The 18655-nt window shown below is 37.6% G+C and overlaps 1 protein-coding gene across 1 annotated transcript in view; it reads right to left on the minus strand.

Moving 5' to 3' along the window:
• POLR2B (RNA polymerase II subunit B) overlaps positions 1 to 18655 on the minus strand; it is a 46374-nt gene that overhangs the window by 4476 nt on the left and 23243 nt on the right. Inside the window, exons 14-21 of the mRNA XM_059922922.1 lie at positions 15375 to 15529; positions 14291 to 14489; positions 13809 to 13977; positions 3855 to 3951; positions 2640 to 2734; positions 1362 to 1612; positions 1192 to 1281; positions 498 to 605 (exon numbers count right to left, since the gene is read on the minus strand). Of these exons, the coding sequence (XP_059778905.1) occupies positions 498 to 605; positions 1192 to 1281; positions 1362 to 1612; positions 2640 to 2734; positions 3855 to 3951; positions 13809 to 13977; positions 14291 to 14489; positions 15375 to 15529 (1164 nt within the window). The remainder of the gene's footprint in view (positions 1 to 497; positions 606 to 1191; positions 1282 to 1361; positions 1613 to 2639; positions 2735 to 3854; positions 3952 to 13808; positions 13978 to 14290; positions 14490 to 15374; positions 15530 to 18655) is intronic.

Below are 18655 nucleotides of genomic sequence, written 5' to 3' on the forward strand. Positions count from 1 at the left end.
CCTTCAAGTAGGAAACTCTCTGTGAGACCAGATACAAAAAGAATGAGACTCCCAAGTACTTCCTACGACTCAAGGAAAATGACATTTTAATGCCCTAAAACCAAGCCATCCCATGTGTTAAGCTGTAGCTACTCTACCTTAATAAGATACTTAAAAATAGAAAAACCTCCACTGAAAGATGCATGCATAGCTAATAGTATAGCTATAAAACCATTAGGTTCACACTGAACTAACCACCATTTATAGAAAAGAACCAGTCAAAAGAATAACCATATATACAAGTAAAGACTGGATGTAGTAATAAATTTTGCAAAACTTCTCAGTCATAACTTTGCAAAGTTTGGCAAAAAAAGACATAATCAAACCAATTTAAAAGCAGGAAAGTTAAGTGTCATATTGGCTTTTTCCAAAGTACCCTGGCTCAAATGAAAGAAATGACCTAACGTTTTGGAAGAAACATCAACTTGGAACCTATATTTTTAAAGAAAATCTCTTACCTTCCCTTGAAGACATTCAATCAAGTGACCAATAGTCATACGAGAGGGAATGGCATGGGGATTTATGATGATATCGGGGGTGATACCTTCGCAGGTGAAAGGCATATCCTATAAAGGAATTTTTTTAAAGACACTTAAAAAAACTAAAATCTCTTAGCTAGAGAACTAGAACTAACTCCCACTCATCTAAACTTTTCTATGTCCTAAATTCTGTTCAACGTAGTGTGTTCACCTACTTATTCAACACTAAAATTAGGGCTTCCCTGATGGCGCAGTGGTTAAGAATCCGCCTGCCAACGCAGGGGACAAGGGTTCGAGCCCTGGTCTGGGAAGATCCCACATGCCGTGGAGCAACTAAGCCCATGCACCACAACTACTGAGCCTGCACTCTAGAGCCCATGAGCCACAACTACTGAGCCCACGGGCCACAACTACTGAAGCCTGCGTGCCTAGAGCCCATGCACCACAACGAAGAGCAGCCCCTGCTCACCACAACTAGAGAAAGCCCGCACACAGCAACGAAGACCCAATGCAGCCATAAATAAATAAATAAATAAATAAATAAAATCTTAAAAAAACCCACTAAAATTAAAAGTCAAGCCTTTACTGCCTCTGGGCTCTTAAGTGAAAGAACATTTTGATTTAATAAAATGTTCAACAAAACTTTGGGTTAGAGGTGATAAAAGATACCTACCTCTTGTCTATACTGAATACCACAAGTACCCTTTTGACCATGTCGACTAGCAAATTTGTCTCCAATCTGTGGAATTCTAACAGAGCGTACCTGAATTCACACAAAAATAGGTTAGTTAAGTCATTCTGGTTTACTTTCTATAAATAGCAATATGACAAAGCTATACTCACCCTTATTTTACAAAATTTATATCCTTCTTGGTTGAGAGTTACCATAACCTGATCCACAATGCCTGTCTCACTAGTCCTGAGAAAAGTGCTACAGTCTCTCTTAGTATAGCGTCTATTAGTGCCCTCCAATTCATCTTCATTTTCAGGCAACGTGACTGTTTTGCCTATAATAACATCATCTCCTGATACACGAACCCCAGGAGCTATCAAACCATCATCATCCAGCTTGTCATAAATAGCATGCCTCATACCTGAGAAGAAAGAGACAGAATTTTCTGAAATGGTAATACCATAAAGAAAAGTATTTAAAATGTCCCATAATCCCCCTCCCAAAAAGATTAAAAACCAAATATATAAATCAGTTTCAAGTCAGAGAGAAGTTCACAGGAATCTCTAACACGTGTAGTAATGTGCCCTTATTCCAAATACTACAAACTATTCTGAACTCGGTAAAAAAGCATTGGACTGATTCAGATTCTCCATTTGCTAAGTGACTTTGGATAAGTGTGTTGCCATCTTCTGATCTCTATATTGCATAAGGAAGAGTATCTATGTCCTCTATGTACAATCTCCAACAGAAAGTTTGAATTTAATCTTCTATAATCTTAACTCCACTGAACATCAATTAACTACCACAGAGAACCACCCACAGGAAATGGAGTAATAGGAAGATACCTAAGGAAAAAAAAAATTTTACTTCATGCAATACTATTAAAAGCCAAAACTGTAGGAGAGAGAACCCTTTTCCCTGAGATATCCCATCCATCCCACTTTATACAGCTTTTAAGTGTCTGTAAAAATAAGAACTAGAAAATAAATTTTGAGTTTTCCAGAAGAAACAGAAAGTTCTAGGTATCCTCTCATTAGTTATTTGTTAAATACATACAAATATTGTGGCTAGACAAACACTATGGTCACACCACAATGTGAAAAGGAGAGGAAGTTCCCATGCAAATAGATAAACTGAGGGACAGGACACAGTACAAGTGAGAACGGGGCTGAGGTGTGTCCCATGAAATTACATGACCTCTCTGATTTTCTAAATCCCCTCCTCAATGCAAGACCTAGCAGAATGGAAGGACTACAGCAAGCCCACTCCTAGGTGCAAAGACTTCTGGCAAATATACCTATTTCCTTAATAGAAGCTCTAAGAATAATAAGAAAACATACTCCCACATGGCAAAAAGAAAGGGGGGCGGGCAAACCCCAAAAAATTAATCAGGAAAACCATGGTAAGCTAACTTTGAATTCCATAATTTCAATGTCAGTATTGCTTACCCTGGCAAGTTTCACGTGTAGGCTTCTCAAAAACTTCTTCTTGATCAAACCCTTTTTTAGACTCCTGTTCTTTGTATGATCGATAGAAAACAGACCTAAAAACACATGGTTCTAAAGTTAACTTCTATTTTCCTTTAATAATAGGGCTTAGAACATACCAATAAATTTTACTTAATTGACATGTGGTAATTTAAACCATGGTAATTTAAACCATGAATCTGGGACAAGAGTTAACTGTATTAAGGGTCAAAGTTAAGTCTTAAAGAGCTATTACACAGGCCACACATGTAGCATTTGACCCATAACCTTAACACAGCTGGAATTATATGTGAGACCAGGAAGGACTAATGTCACTGAGTCCAACCTCCTACCCAAAATAAGAATCCCTCCCATAATAACCCTCAGAGATGGTCACCCAGGATCTGTCCCAATATTTCTAGTGAGAAGTTTATGATACTAAGCTATAACGTACACCTCTGGTCTTAGTGCCTATCCTCTGAAAACTATACAGAAAAAAAAATCCATCCTCTCTTCTTAACTCCCAGTTTTTTAACCAACTTTCACATAACATGGATTTGAGATTAATGTTTGACAATAAAATAATCAAACTGAAGAATAATAGAAAATAAGATTGAAAAAGAAAATATACTATAATTTTAACAGCAGTTATTGGGTTGGCCAAAAAGTTCATTCGGGTTTTTCCATAACATCTTACAGAAAAACCCAAACGAACTTTTTAGCCAACCCAATATTCATGGGTCCTAAAACTCTAGGTTTATTTTTACTTTAGACATTTCTATATTATCTAAACACAAACATTTATTTGCTTACAAATAAAGGGGGGCTCAAAATATTAGCAACTGAAAATCCTCAGATACAAGAAGCAGTGTCTTCAGTTGTTTGTGACCATCACGCAGGCCTTCTGCTTTCTGGAGTAGGGCACTGATTTTACCACACTAACCCCTATATAGGAAACCATACAACAACATGTGCCTGGCAGATATCCACAAAGTTTCATGAATGGAGGCAGAAGATTAAATAACCTAACAGAAAAATTTCTCTGCTGTCAGATCAAAATTTCTTCCGGACTGACATTCAAAACCCCCAAAAGTTTGGAAACACACAATTCGCACCTATTTTTAAAGAACTTTTAAAAAATAAAATATTAATATTTCCACCATATGTGTATTTTGACAACTTTTATAAACAGCTGACCTGAAAAAGCCTCGGTCTACAGCTGAACGATTCATGATGACAGAGTCTTCTTGATTATATCCAGTGTATGATGCAATAGCCACAATTGAGTTGATACCTGCAGTGCATTTAAGAGAAAACATTAAAGCACCATATGAGAAACAAAGAAAAATTACCCCTTTCTTTTAAATCAATTTTATTTAATCATATCTGCCTCAAATGTTTTCACCATGGTAACTGTCAAAGTCTACTCCTCCTGGAATAGCAATCTGTGAGACAACTACTCTGATGGCTAAATGTTTGATATAAGCAAGTTTTTAATGTAAACAATCTTATTTAGTTGCTGCTGCCAAAACTATTTTTGATGAAACCATAAAGATTTAGAGTATCAAGTACTGATAAACAAAACTGATAAACCTTTAGCTACACTCATCAAGAAAAAAAGGGAGAGGGCTCAAATCAACAAAATCAGAAATGAAACAGAAGTTACAACTGACACCACAGAAATACAAAGGATCATAAGAGACTACTACAAACAACTATATGCCAATAAAATGGACAACCTAGAAGAAATGGACAAATTCTTGGAAAAGTACAATCTCCCAAGACTGAACCAGGAAGGAACAGAAAATATGAACAGACCAATCACAAGTACTGAAATTGAAACTGTGATTTAAAAACTTCGAACAAAAGTCCAGGACCAGATGGCTTCACGGGCAAATTCTATCAAACATTGAGAGAATTAACACCTATCCTTCTGAAACTATTCAAAAAATTGCAGAGGAAAGAACATTCCTAAACTCATTCTATGAGGCCACTATCACCCTGATACCAAAACCAGACAAAGATACCACAAAAAAAGGATCACACACCATGATCAAATGGTATTTATCCCAGGGATGCAAGGATTTTTCAATATCCGCAAATCAATCAGTGTGATACACCACATTAACAAACTGAAGAATAAAAACCATATGGTCAACTCGACAGATGCAGAAAAAGCTTCTGACAAAATTCAACACCCATTTATGACAAAAAATCTCCAGAAAGTGGGCATAGAGAGAACCTACCTCAACATAATAAAGGTCATATATGACAAAACCACAGCTCACATCGTACTCAACAGTAAAAAGCTGAAAGCATTTCCTCTAAGATCAGGAACAAGACAAGGATGTCCACTCTCACCACTTTTATTCAACATAGTTCTGGAAGTCCTAGCCATTGGCAATCAGAAAAGAAAAAGAAAGAAAAGGAATCCAAATCGGAAAAGAAGTAAAGCTGTCACTGTTTGCAGATGACATGATACTGTACACAGAAAATCCTGAAGATGCTACCAGAAAACTACTACAGCTCATGAATGAATTCAGTATAGTTGCAGGATACAAAATCAATACACAGAAATCTCTTTTCTATACACTAACAACAAAAGATCAGAAAGAGAAATTAAGGAAACAACCCCAATAACCATCACATCAAAAAGAATATGATACCTAGGAATAAACCTACCTAAGGAGGCAAAAGACCTGTAGTCTGAAAACTATATGACACTGATGAAAGAAATCAAAAGTGACACAAACAGATGGAAAGATATACCATGTTCTTGGACTGGAAGAATCAATATTGTCAAAATGACTATACCACCCAAGGCAATCTACAGATTCAATGCAATCCCTATCAAATTACCAATGGCATTTTTCACAGAACTAGAACGAAAAATTTTTAAATTTGTAATGGAAATTCAAAAGACCCCAAAGCAATCCTGAGAAAGAAAAACAGAGCTGGAGGAATCAGGCTCCCTGGCTTCAGACTACACTACAAAGCTACAGTAATCAAGACAATATGGTACTGGCACAAAAACAGAAATATAGATTAATGGAACAGGATAGAAAGCCCAGAAATAAACCCATGCACCTATGGTCAATTAATCTACGAAGGAGGCAAGAATATACAGTGGAGAAAAGACAGTCTCTTCAATAAGTGGTGCTGGGAAAACTGGACAGCTATATGTAAAACAATGAAATTAGAACATTCTCTAACACCATACACAAAAATAAACTCAGAATGGATTAAAGACCTAAATGTAAGGCCAGACACTACAAAACTCTTAGAGGAAAACATAGGCAGAACACTCTGACATAAATTGAAGCAATATCTTTTTGGATCCACCTCCTAGAGTAATGGAAATAAAAATAAATAAATGGGATCTAATTAAACTTTAAAGCTTTTGCACAGAAAAGGAAACCATAAGCAAAATGAAAAGACAATCCACAGAATGAGAGAAAATGTTTGCAAACCAAGTGACTGACAAGGGATAAATTTCCAAAATATACAAACAACTCATGCAGCTCAACATCAAAAAAACAAACAACCCAATCAAAAAATGGGCAGAAGATCTAAACAGACATTTCTCCAAAGAGGACATACAGATGGCCAAAAAACACATGAAAAGATGCTCAACATCACTTATTATCAGAGAAATGCAAATTAAAACTACAATGAGGTATCACCTCACACTGATCAGAATGGCCATCATCAAAAAATCTACAAACAACAAATGCTGAAGAGGGCATGGAGGAAAGGGAACCCTCATGCATTGTTGGTGGGAATGTAAATTGATACAGCCACTGTGGAGAACAGTATGGAGATTCCTTAAAAAATGAAAAACAGAACTACCATATGACCCAGCAACCCCACTACTGGGCATATACCCAGAGAAAACCATAATTCGAAAAGACACATGCACCCCAACGTTCATTGCAGCACTATTTACAATAGCCAGGCATGGATGCAACCTAAATGTCCATTGACAGAGGAATGGATAAAGAAGATGTGGTACATATATACAATGTAATATTACTCGGCCATAAAAAAGAATGAAATAATGCCATTTGCAGCAACATGGATGGACCTAGAGATTATCATACTAAGTGAAGTAAGAAAGAGGAAGACACGTATCATATGATATTTGGAATATATGTGGAATCTAAAAAAATGATACAAATGAACTTTTTTACAAATCAGAAACAGATTCACAGACTTCAAAAACAAACTTATGGTTACCAAAGGGGAAGGGTTGGGGGGGAGGGATAAATTAGGAGTTTGGGATTAACAAGGATCTACTGTATAGCACAGGGAACTCTACTCAATATTCTGTAATAACCTATATGGGAAAAGAATCTAAAAAAGAACAGATATGTATATACGTATAACTGAATCACTTTGCTGTACCCCTGAAACACAATATTGTAAATCAACTACAATATAAAATTAAAATTATATTTAAATAAAGTAACAAGTATTAAAGAAGAAAAAAGTTGAAAACTCTATAAACTAGTAGATTGCAATATAAGAAATGATCATTGAATGTGAGTGGGGTTTCTTTTTTTTTAAGATTTATTTATTATTTTTTTATTTTATTTTATTTTTGGCTGCATCAGGTCTTAGTTGCAACATGCGGGATCTTCCGTTAAGGCACGCGGGCTTCTCTAGTTGTGGCGTGCAGGTTTTCTCTTCTCTAGTTGTGGTGCACAGGCTCCAGGGCGCACGGGCTCTGTAGTTGGGGCGCACGGGCTCTGTAGTTGTGGCGCACGGGCTCCAGAACGCGTGGGCTCTGTAGTTTTGCAGCACGTGGGCTCTAGTTGAGGCGTGCGAGCTCAGTAGACATGGCACGCAGGCTTAGTTGCCCCGCGGCATGTGGGATCTTAGTTCCCTGACCAGGGATCGACCCTGAGTCCCCTGCACTGTAGGGCGGTTTCTTTACCACTGGACCACCAGGGAAGTCCGAGTGGGGTTTCAATGAACGATTCATATATACGTGACTCATCAGATTTTCCAAAAATTGAAACACTCAACTCTAAAGCTACAGTAACATAATATCTTGATCTAAGTATTTCAAATGTGGAGTAAAAACTATGACTACAGAATACAAAGGAACCAAAATCTGGATGACTGAATGTTTTGGTTATCTAAGTTCTGAATAAACTGTTTATATTTGCTTCCTTAAAGCTAAATTCAACTTTCAAAACACAACCCACCCTTCAAGAGGAGACACACCATTCATTTACACTTTTATGTGTACAGCAGGGATGCAAAAGTTTTCATAAGTGGAGTGCAGGTAAGGGGTGGCAGCACTGCTGGTCTGGGTCTGGGTCACTAAAGACACACTCCTCCAAGTCTCTGATTCTCAGTAATTCCCAACCCAAGGTAGGAATGGATTTGTAGAAAGAGATACACACAAAAAGCAGGCCCTCCTCCCTAACTACCACATTTGCTCCTCCTTAACAAGTACATTTCTATGGCCCGCTGTGCCATAGAAAGCTTTCCACTAGCTATTTTAAATGCACTGACCATAACATTTTAAAAAATAAATTCACACTAAAGCTTAGATTTCAAGCTTTTCTTGAAAAATCAGATCTGGCATCACTGAGTCTGCACGTACACATCACAACCACAGCTGATGCTGAATAGGGCTAACCCCAGCAAAAAGGCAAACCTCTCTTCAACTCCACCTACTCACCAATCTTGCCTAAGCCTGTAGGAATCTGAGACTGCAAGCTCTGTTGAACAGATAACACGAAACACTTTGTGCTAAATATAACCTTGAATGCTCTCTAAAGAAGGATCATAGTAACAAGAGGGCACCTGTTGTTCTGGGCACCCTGATGGGTTTGTGTATCTGTATTTGGAGCAGGAAAAACTAAAATGCTCTGCTGGGAGAGGAAGGGGAGTAAGAAATCCTCCAAGGGAAAGGCAGTGTCAAGGAAGCTGAGTCCTTCCTGGAAAGGACCAGAGATAAAGCACCCAATAGCAGGGAGCCAAGAAGAGTTTTCAGAGATCAGAAAAGTCAAATAGTCTCTCCTCAGGTGTGCAATGAAAACTCCTGAAATCTAAATGATTTCCTCTAAGAAATCTTTAGTAATATCCACACTAGTCACCACTCTTTTGTGTGGATTGTCTGAGAAAACTAGAAGAATTTTAATTTTCAAACAGTCAAGCTGCATAGCGCAGAAAAAGTGCATAAAGATGCAGGATCCTGACGGCAGGGAGGGATCTGAAAAGAGTCGGGAATTTGCAGAAATCCAGGGTCTTGGGAGATTTGATATGATCCTACTACTAGGGAGCCAGGAGCAGGACATATGTGACATCTGTGATACATGGAATGGGCAAGACTTCCCTAGCATGTCCTCATGTTTCTGTGCAGTGCTACCTATGCCCTCCCTCTTCTCCAGGTGACAGCCTATAGGTGCTCAACTGTCTTGGCCCTTGTGGGGCTTTCCTCCTCTCATGTGACAATCCCTGGATCGCCCACACTTGCTATATCAACTACAGCCCAGGAGGCAACCCCCTCCATCCTACAACCTTTATCCAAGGTATCTGGGCAAGTCTGAAAGATCAGCTAAATTTAGCTAAAAACAGTAAACTTCTGAATTATATGTCTAATATTTTCTTCTTAGCTTAAAAGCCCCAAATCAAGAAACAATGTAGTGAAGAGGAAACAGCACAAGAAAGTGAAATGGGGGGAAGGCGTACATCTGGTCTAAAAGGGAAAAAAAAGGACCAGAGTTTACATTCTGGATTTGCAAATTAAGTTGTATAACTTTGGGCAAATAACCTTTCTGATCCTGTCTCCACATCTGTAAAACATAGATGATACAACCACCACTATCACTAATCAGCATTTATTTCTCCCTTATTAACTGCTAGGCACTAAGCCATGAGTTTTAAGTGGATTTAACCATTTAATCATCACAAAAGCTTTATGAGGCAGGTACTATTATTATTCTCATTTTGTAGGTGAAAAAACATCACAAAGCTTTTATCATGCTTAGAAATAATGTGTAAGGTGCCTTGGGTGGTGGTTCACACAAACTGCTCAATAAATATTAGTAACTTCAAAAAAGTATCTGTTATCTCAAAGACTATAAACATGTGAAATCTAGGATTACAACCCACCTGTCAGCCAGGCTCAAACCCTTTCAGCCATTCTGTCCCCACCTACTTCAAACCTCAGCTCAGCAGGCTCTAAGTAACTTTTTTTTTTAAATTTATTTTATTTATTTATTTATCTATGGCTGAGTTGGGTCTTCGTTTCTGTGCAAGGGCTTTCTCCAGTTGCGGCGAGTGGGGGCCACTCTTCATCGCAGTGCGCGGGCCTCTCACTATCGCGGCCTCTCTTGTTGTGGAGCACAGGCTCCAGACGCGCAGGCTCAGTAGTTGTGGCTCATGGGCCCAGTTGCTCCGCGGCATGTGGGATCTTCCCAGACCAGGGCTCAAACCCGTGTCCCCTGCATTGGCAGGCAGATTCTCAACCACTGCGCCACCAGGGAAGCCCCTAAGTATCTTGACCCACTTTAAGTCAAGGTGAACTTTTGTCACAAGGATCTTTGCTCCCAGAAGATGTCAACCAAAGAAACAGTACTCTATAGAAATAGGAATGATACTAATCCAAAGACATTCCTTAAGATAACCTTATTAGCCCCTTCCCCTTAGGGCTCAGAATTTGGCCAATGCAGCTGGCAGGTTAGGCAGGGCCAGAGCTAATAATTCAGCCACGATGGTCAGGAGATTGGTTACATCAATAGATTGAGCAAATAACTAAATATACTGAGGACAATGGGAGCCAGGTTTCTCACTGTCAGAGAATGGAATTCTAAAATAAACACTATGGTGTTGTACTGGGATGGGAGATATGGTATTGATATGAACTCATGGTTCTTTAGTATATAGAGATATAAAAATAGATAAAGGTGGGGACGGGTATATGCATACATGTATTTTCCTAGTTCCAACAGCCGAGAGGACCTAGAAATGATGACATTATAATAGCAAGGAGCACACCTAGCACCCAGATTTTGGTTTCTACACACTATTCTTTTATCCTAAAAGGAGAAATGGCCAAGTCCAAGTTTAGGGGAAGAAAAGCACAAGATGAGGCAAAATGTAAGAAAGTGCTTGAAGAACAATGAGGACCTATCAGGAGTCATCTTGAAGATACTCCCACTGGAAAATCTGGGACAACTTCAGCATCAAACAGGGAGGAATGATAAAATTAGAAAATCACCATTTGGCAATAATCACCTGCTAAACTAATGACTGAAAGTGTGACAAGGAATAGCTATTCACATCATCTCAAAGCATCTTCTCACAAAGACTTATTACTTACCTAATAAGTACAAAATAATTATAATTAATAAAAAGTGGAGAAACCTGACAAACACCATCTTAATTACATGATAAAAGTTAAAATCACTAATAATGGGACAGAGACAGCATGTGCTCCCTGATATCATGCCCTAAGAATACAGCACTGCTTCTATGCTAGTACTGCCAAAAAATTCATAACCTGAATATAAATCTTGGGGAAACAATAGTCAAACCCAAACTGAGAGACAATGTATAAAGTAACTTGACTGGACTCTGCAAAAATGTGGAGGTCATAGAGACAAGGAAAAACTAAAGAACTGTTCCAGATTAAAGAGACTAAAGACACATGCACTATCCTGGATTAGATCCTAGACCCATAACGGACATTATGAGGACAACTGGCAAAATCTGAATTGGGGACTGCTGACTAGATGGGTATCAATGTTAACCCCCTGATGTTGATGGTTGTACTGTGGAGAATGTCTTTTTTAGGAAACATACACTGAAGAATTAAAGAGTGATGTGGGATTTCCCTGGTGGTGCAGTGGTTAAGAATCCACCTGCCAATGCAGGGGACATGGGTTCAAGCCCTGGTCCGGGAAGATACCACATGCCACGGAGCAGCTAATCCCGTGCGCCACAATTACTGAGCCTGCGCTCTAGAGCCCGCGTGCCACAACTACTGAGCCCACGTGCCACAACTACTGAAGGCTGCATGGCGAAGGGCCCGTGCTCCACAACAAGGGAAGCCACTGCAATGAGAAGCCCGTGCACCAAAACTAGAGAAAGCCCACGCACAGTAACAAAGACCCAACGCAGCCAAAAATAAATAAATAAATAAATAAATTAAAGAGTGATGTGGCTTCAGATCTGTAACTTAACTTTTAAATGCTTCAAGAAGAAAGAGAAAGGGAAAGAATAAGGCAAATGTGGTAAAATGTGAACTAGGAAATCTGGATGAATAGTATATAGGAGTTCTTTGTAACAGTCTTACAACTTTTCTGTAAGCTTGAGATTATCTCAAAATAAAGTTTTTTAAAATATAGATAGATAACAAGATTAAGGCATGAAGCAATAACAGAACTGAAAGGCTTGTAGTCCCTACCAGCCATGCCCTCACCACTTCGTATCAGTGCCAAAGGAACATTCTATTTCAAATCAATCCTTCACCTGTTTCTTTTCTTCTCTAGCCATAAATTATTATCTAAATGTTGAAGAAAACACAGCACTGCAAGTATAGCCCAAAGATACCAGCACATTGTAGACAACGTAACAGATTTTGTTTTTCTAGACAATAGTAACCCCTTGTGGAAGACTTTGAAAATAAATCATTCTAACCTGCGAGAATTTGCTATCAAAATGTTAGATCCCCTATTATAGTAAATAATTTAAAGCCACTATTTACAAGGCAAACTTTACTAAATAATGTTATCCACGGTCAAAGCCAAAATTCCGCTAATAATACGGTAAGACAACAACTCTGCCAAAGAACTATGCTGTCTCCTTTATATTCAACACTAATACCCTTCAGACTTCTCTGCACCATTTTACCCGTTGTCCAGTCTCATTGAGAATCTCTTCCTGCAACTTCCTGATTCTTCTCCTTATCAGCTACATCTCAAATCTCCTCTCTGGATTTCTTTGCCTGGTGCCTGAAGTTCTGACGGTCTCTGGCTTTATTCTCACTCTGAATTTTCCCTCAGCAATTTCACAGTAATCTATAATTATCATTAATATATCAAAAACTTCACAGCTCTTGATTTGACCTTCTTTCTAACCACATTTGCAACTCACTGTTGGAGGATCATTCCTGAGATGTTTTGGCAGCAACTCAAAATCAGCATGTTGAAAACTGAACTTATTATCTTACGTCTAAAACCTCTTCTTTCAATCTAAAAAAGAGTGGATATATGTATAACTGACTCACTTTGCTGTACAGCAGAAACTAACACAACATTATAAACCAACTGTACTCCAATAAAAATTGATTTAAAAAAATAAATAAATAAAACCTCTTCTTTCTTCTAACATGCTCCCAATATTAATAGTTATCTCTCTCTTGATCACCCAAGCCAGGAACACCAACGATATTTCCAATCCCTTTCTCCCCTCTCTTCATCATTCTACATCCAATAAGTAATCAAGTGTTAATCTTAATAAGTGTATTCCAACAGGTGTCTCACGCCCTTACGCTTTTTCATTTCTTAATAAGGACCTTACTGTTTCTCACTTGGACCACTGCAAGAACCTCTAAGTTACCTCCCTACTTAATACCGTATCTGACTCTAATCTATCCTTTACGTGACTGCCAGAATTATACTGTAAAATAAATTTGTAACTGTATTACTTCCTTGTTCAAAAAGGCTGGATAGTTCTTCATTCTCCAAATAAAATTCAACCTGCTGTCTCCACACTATGAGACCAAGTAACACTCCCATGCATTTCCACTCAGGCCATACTAAACTGACATAAATACTGACAGTTGCCTTCATGCACCCAGGACCTTGTTCAAACCATCTCTCAAATTCAAATACCCTTTCATCAACTTTACTCTAGTCCAAAATGCTACCTCCCCCATGAAATTGGCTCTAGACTCCAACAGGAATCAATCATTTCTTTCACTCTGTGCTTCCAAAGGAATCTATACCTCCATCATAACACTTTACACATATCTACCTTTTTATTGAATTGTGCTCATGTTTTCCCACCACATTATAAATTCTAAGAGAATAGAGACTGTGTCATATGCATTTTATTAACCCTCCAAAGAACCCACAAAAGTGTCTTGAGCATGGCAGGATCTTAAAAAATGTAGAACAAAACTGAACATACCTGCTGGCAGCTCTCTAAATCGTAGGTATTCCATTGACCGTGTAGTCACAAGTGGTTTTTGAGGATAGTAGAGAACATGGGCCAATGTATCCATACGAACATGAAAGTTGGTAATATAAACCCCCATAGCCTGCTTACCCATAGCAGACTGGTATGTGTTTCTAGGGGACTAAAGGTAGAAATGAAAAGCAGAATCGGTGAAAATTTAATTACTTCTAAATAAACAGACTTTACAGGGTACTTCATAAATCAGAAATATGGTTGGTAAAGTTCCTATTCTTTCTGAAAGATAAGTGACAACCATTTGGAATAATCAATTATGGCTCTTAAGAGTCAAACACAAGAATAAGCATATTAAGTGCTGTAGTTCATCATCTTTACACTAAAAGGCTTTTATTTCAGAAAAAACTACAGACTAATCTCTAATTTTTATTCTGCTTCCCCCAATTCCTCACAAAGCATAGTCAAAAACTGCTACCAACCTGGTTATGATCAGGAAAAGGAATAATAGATGCACAGACACCAAGAATCATTGATGGATGAATCTCACAGTGCGTATATGTGGAACAATAAGCTACTTCTTTCTCCTGTAAATCATCTGGGGTCATTGCGAGCATCACTGTTTCTTCTTCTAGAGTATCAATATATTCTACTACCCCACTGGCCACAAGATCCTGCCAACTAAAAAAGAATTCATTTAATTTCCTTACTTCCTGAACTATTTTAATTAACTAGGTTTCCTACTTAATAAGGAGTATTCCTATATCTGTATGCATTCACATAGAAAGAGTCCCAAAATAAGTATATTATTGTTAACAGTGAAAGAAACAAGTTACTGAACAATACACATAAAGTATGGCTCTGTAACTACTGTTAGTTTGTTTTGCTCTGCTCTGATCTAAAGAACCTACTTGTGGGGCTAGGGTGAGTATATAAAAACAAAAAATAAGGTCTGGAAGAACAAATACCCCAACTGGTAACAGTATTTACTTTTGAAAAGGAGAGTGTGAACTGGGGCCTCTTATATATTTTTATTACACCTATTTTTTGAATTTTTAACAATAAAAATATATACATTCATATATCACTAATAATAAATTGTAAAAGATTCTTTTTATTAAATTTATTATTATAGTGTTCATATTATGTTATACATTATTTATATCACATCGGTTATTTCTTTTTCTTTCTTTTGGCCGCACCACGCAGCATGCAGGATCCTAACTCCCCAACCAGGGATGGAACCCATGCCCCATGCAGTGAAAGCACAGAGGTTATTTCTTATTAGTAGTAGAGGTAGTCTTTACCATGTCACAAAGACTTTTACGCTTAAATAAAACTCTAAAAGTCTCTTACTTGATAACAGAAATTAAGAAAAAGCAAATGTGACTGCTAATGAGTACAGAGTTTCTTTCCGGGTCAATGAAAATATTCTGGAATTAGACAGTGGTAATGGTTGCACAATCTTGTGACTATACTAAAAACCACCGAACTACATAGTTTAAAATGCTTAATTTTAGGGCATGTGAATTATATCTAACTTTTTTTCTAACTGCATGTTCTTACCTGTAATTGTTATATTCTCTCTCTTTCAATTGATCAATGTGTCTCTTCTTCAAAAGTAGCTTTTGTTTTTCCACAATCAGAAGTGGTCTACAAATACGGCCTGCATCTGTATAGATCCGAATCTCCCTCTCTCGAATATCTCTGATCATAGAAACCTATACATAAAAAGACATAACAGTCTCATGAACTTTTATTTTCTCTGTATCATTAAGGCTTAGCTAAAAATACAATAGGATTAATAAATTATCAAATAAAATTAATAGATCTTAGTTTATCATTGTTCAATATACTAAAAACCTAGGTATAATTTAAAATTTTATATAGGATAAATATCTAACCTTGGTAATTATAAAGCTGAACAACATCTGGTAATAATGTCATGCAAAATAAATTAAAATGAAGAAAATATATGTTTGGTATCACAAATACTAGTATATTTCTTATTTTCTTGTTTTCCCTCTTTGGTATTTACATGTACTTCACGTGTGTGACCTTTCAATATCCAGCCCTATATCACTCTGCCTTGATCAAGGCTTTCCCAGTAATAAGCCTGACTTCTCACAATCACCTATAAGACAAATGGTTTACAGTCTAGCTCTCTAATACAGCAGTCACTAGCCACATGTCACCACTGAGCACTTGAAATGTGGCCATTCTGAAAGGAGATATGCTGTAAGTATAAACTACTCACTGGATTTCAAAGATAGTACAAAAAAATAAAATAAAATTTATCATTAATAATTTTCCATTGATTATATGTTGAAATTGTAATATTTTTGATGTAGCAGGTCAAATAAAATATATTTAAATTATTTTCATCTATTTCTTTTTTTGCGGGGGCCATACCGCATGGCTCACGGAACCTTAGTTCCCCGACGAGGAATTGAACCTGCATCCTCGGCAGTGAAAGCGCAGAGTCCTAACCACTGGACCGCCAGGGAATTCCCTTTTTTTTACTTTTTTAACATGACTACTAGAAAAACATAAATTGCATATGTAACTTGCATTATATTTCTACTGGATAGTGCTAGAAAATATATTCCTGGAAAACATCAAAAATATTTTGGGAAAACTTACAATAAAGAACATAATATTAAAAGCACTACAGAATCTGAAGTGCCAATATAAAAAGAAATAAGTCAAGAAGTAAACAAATAAGAATCTTCAGTAAATTATCTAGATCTAATATATAATCTTAAAAGTCAACTAAGAAATGAATTGCCAATGAGTTGGGAAATGGAAAAACAGATTGGTATTTCTACACAAAAGTACTTTTAAAAAGTGAAATCACATCTGGATACTTTTATTAAAGAAAAGAATGGGTGGGGAATTCCTTGGTGGTCCAGTGGTTAGGACTCCGCGCTTTCACTGCCGGGGCCCAGGTTCAATCCATGGTGGGGGAACTAAAACCACGCAAGCAACTCGATGCAGCCAAAAAAAAGAAAGAAAGAAAAGATTGGGTTTATTTAAGAACGGAAAGGTTTGGATTACTCAGTTTTAAAATGATAGTAAATCATAAAAGCTTGATCAAAAACACCAAGTTCTCCCAAAGTAAAGAGTCAAAAGCCAAGAAAAAGATAAGTCCCACATTCCTAGCCCACTTCCTGTCCTTAGAAAACAATCTGAGATGAAACACTGTGTTTATGAGCAAAAACACCATGAGTGGCATTCTCAAATGCTTACCTTGAATCCTTAAGAGAACTCCTAATAGAATATAGAATATTACAATACAGTTAATAGAATATAGCTTTTATCTTAACAGGAAGACATAAACAGAGCTGCGTCTCCTCAAAGGCCAAACAGTATCTTGTGTTCCAAAGGAAATAGGTGTTCTTGAGAGGACTATTGACAGGAAAGCCTAACAGGTCCAACACAAGGGTAAAATTAGAAATGGGTAAAATGAGGACCTCTGATTATCAGAAAATATGAAGGAAAAGAAAAAGTACTAGACTCCTGAAAAATATACACAATTGTCCCACTAAGAAGCTCCCAACAACACTCTCCAATAGGAGATTAAAGAGCCTAGTCCAAGGACACAGGGTCCGTTTATAGTTTCAACAAACACTCACTCAGTGTCAGACACTACATGTCAGGCACCATGCTCAGAACTAAAATTACAAAGTCATATTAAGACATGTTCCCTGCCTCTGAGAAGTTAATAGTTTAGTAAGTGAGGTAGGCAAATAAATCAACAGTTACTATCTGGCATAAGCATTCTGTCAGAAGTTATTTAAGGAAAATATGCCACATATAGTCACAGAGATAGATCTAAATCAGGGGCTCAGTGAAGAGCCTGCAGGCCAAATCTGCCCTCACCTGCCATCTATTTTTTTTAAATAAAGTTTTACTGATTTATGTATTGTCTATGGCTACTTTTTACTACAACAGCAGCGCTGAATACACAACAGACACTGTAAGGTAAACGAAGACTAAAATATTTAATATCTGGTCCTTTAAAGAAAATGTTTGCCAACCTCTGAACTAAATCAAACGGGGGGGGTCAGGTGAAATATCCTGAAGGAGACGAAAGTTAACACCAGAGTTTTGCAGAATTGGTGAGATTTACCTAAAAAAAAGTTAACAAGCACCCTTCTCCCTATTACCCATTTTTGAGGAGGCATGGGTGACAAAGAGCACAAGCATTCCAGGTTGAGGGAATGGGCCCATGGAAAGGTAAAGAGGCCTAAAACAGCAGGAAGAATTTAATTTTATCCTAGAGAAGACAGAAAACCTAAAGGTAGCTCTCAGCAGAAACACATGGCATTAACAAAGTTCTCAATCACAAAAAACACAACCAATTTTGGTTCTTAAGCTTTCTCTTAGCCTCGCCCGCCACACTCAAGTGAAGCAGGCTGTTCCTGACTTCTTCAAGCCATGAATATGCCTGGGTCAAAATCCAGGGTTTGCCTGCTAGAGGAAGGCCTGGAGCAGCCAAATCTCGATTCTCTGCTTTGCTACATAGACAGGAGGTCAGCTTAAGTGTGTTACAGTTTCTCTCCAAACGCACTTTCACCGAGACAGACCCAAAGGTGTAGATTTGGGGAAATCAAAAGCCTGAGCCCAGCCCTCAATACAGTACACTAAAAGCAAAAGCCCTATTTTGGGGAGGAATAAAGCTCATACAGTATTTTGATGACTAAAAAAAAAATTAAAAAATCCATCCTAATCCCAGAGCACTTCAACGTCCACCTAAACATAAAGGAATCTAATAGAGGTGTATCACATTTCATGAATGAATCTCTGGATTCCGACAAAGGAGAAATCAGAGATATTCACTCGCT

Source organism: Balaenoptera ricei, chromosome 5 (genome assembly GCF_028023285.1).
Source record: "Balaenoptera ricei isolate mBalRic1 chromosome 5, mBalRic1.hap2, whole genome shotgun sequence".
Taxonomy (NCBI): domain Eukaryota; kingdom Metazoa; phylum Chordata; class Mammalia; order Artiodactyla; family Balaenopteridae; genus Balaenoptera; species Balaenoptera ricei.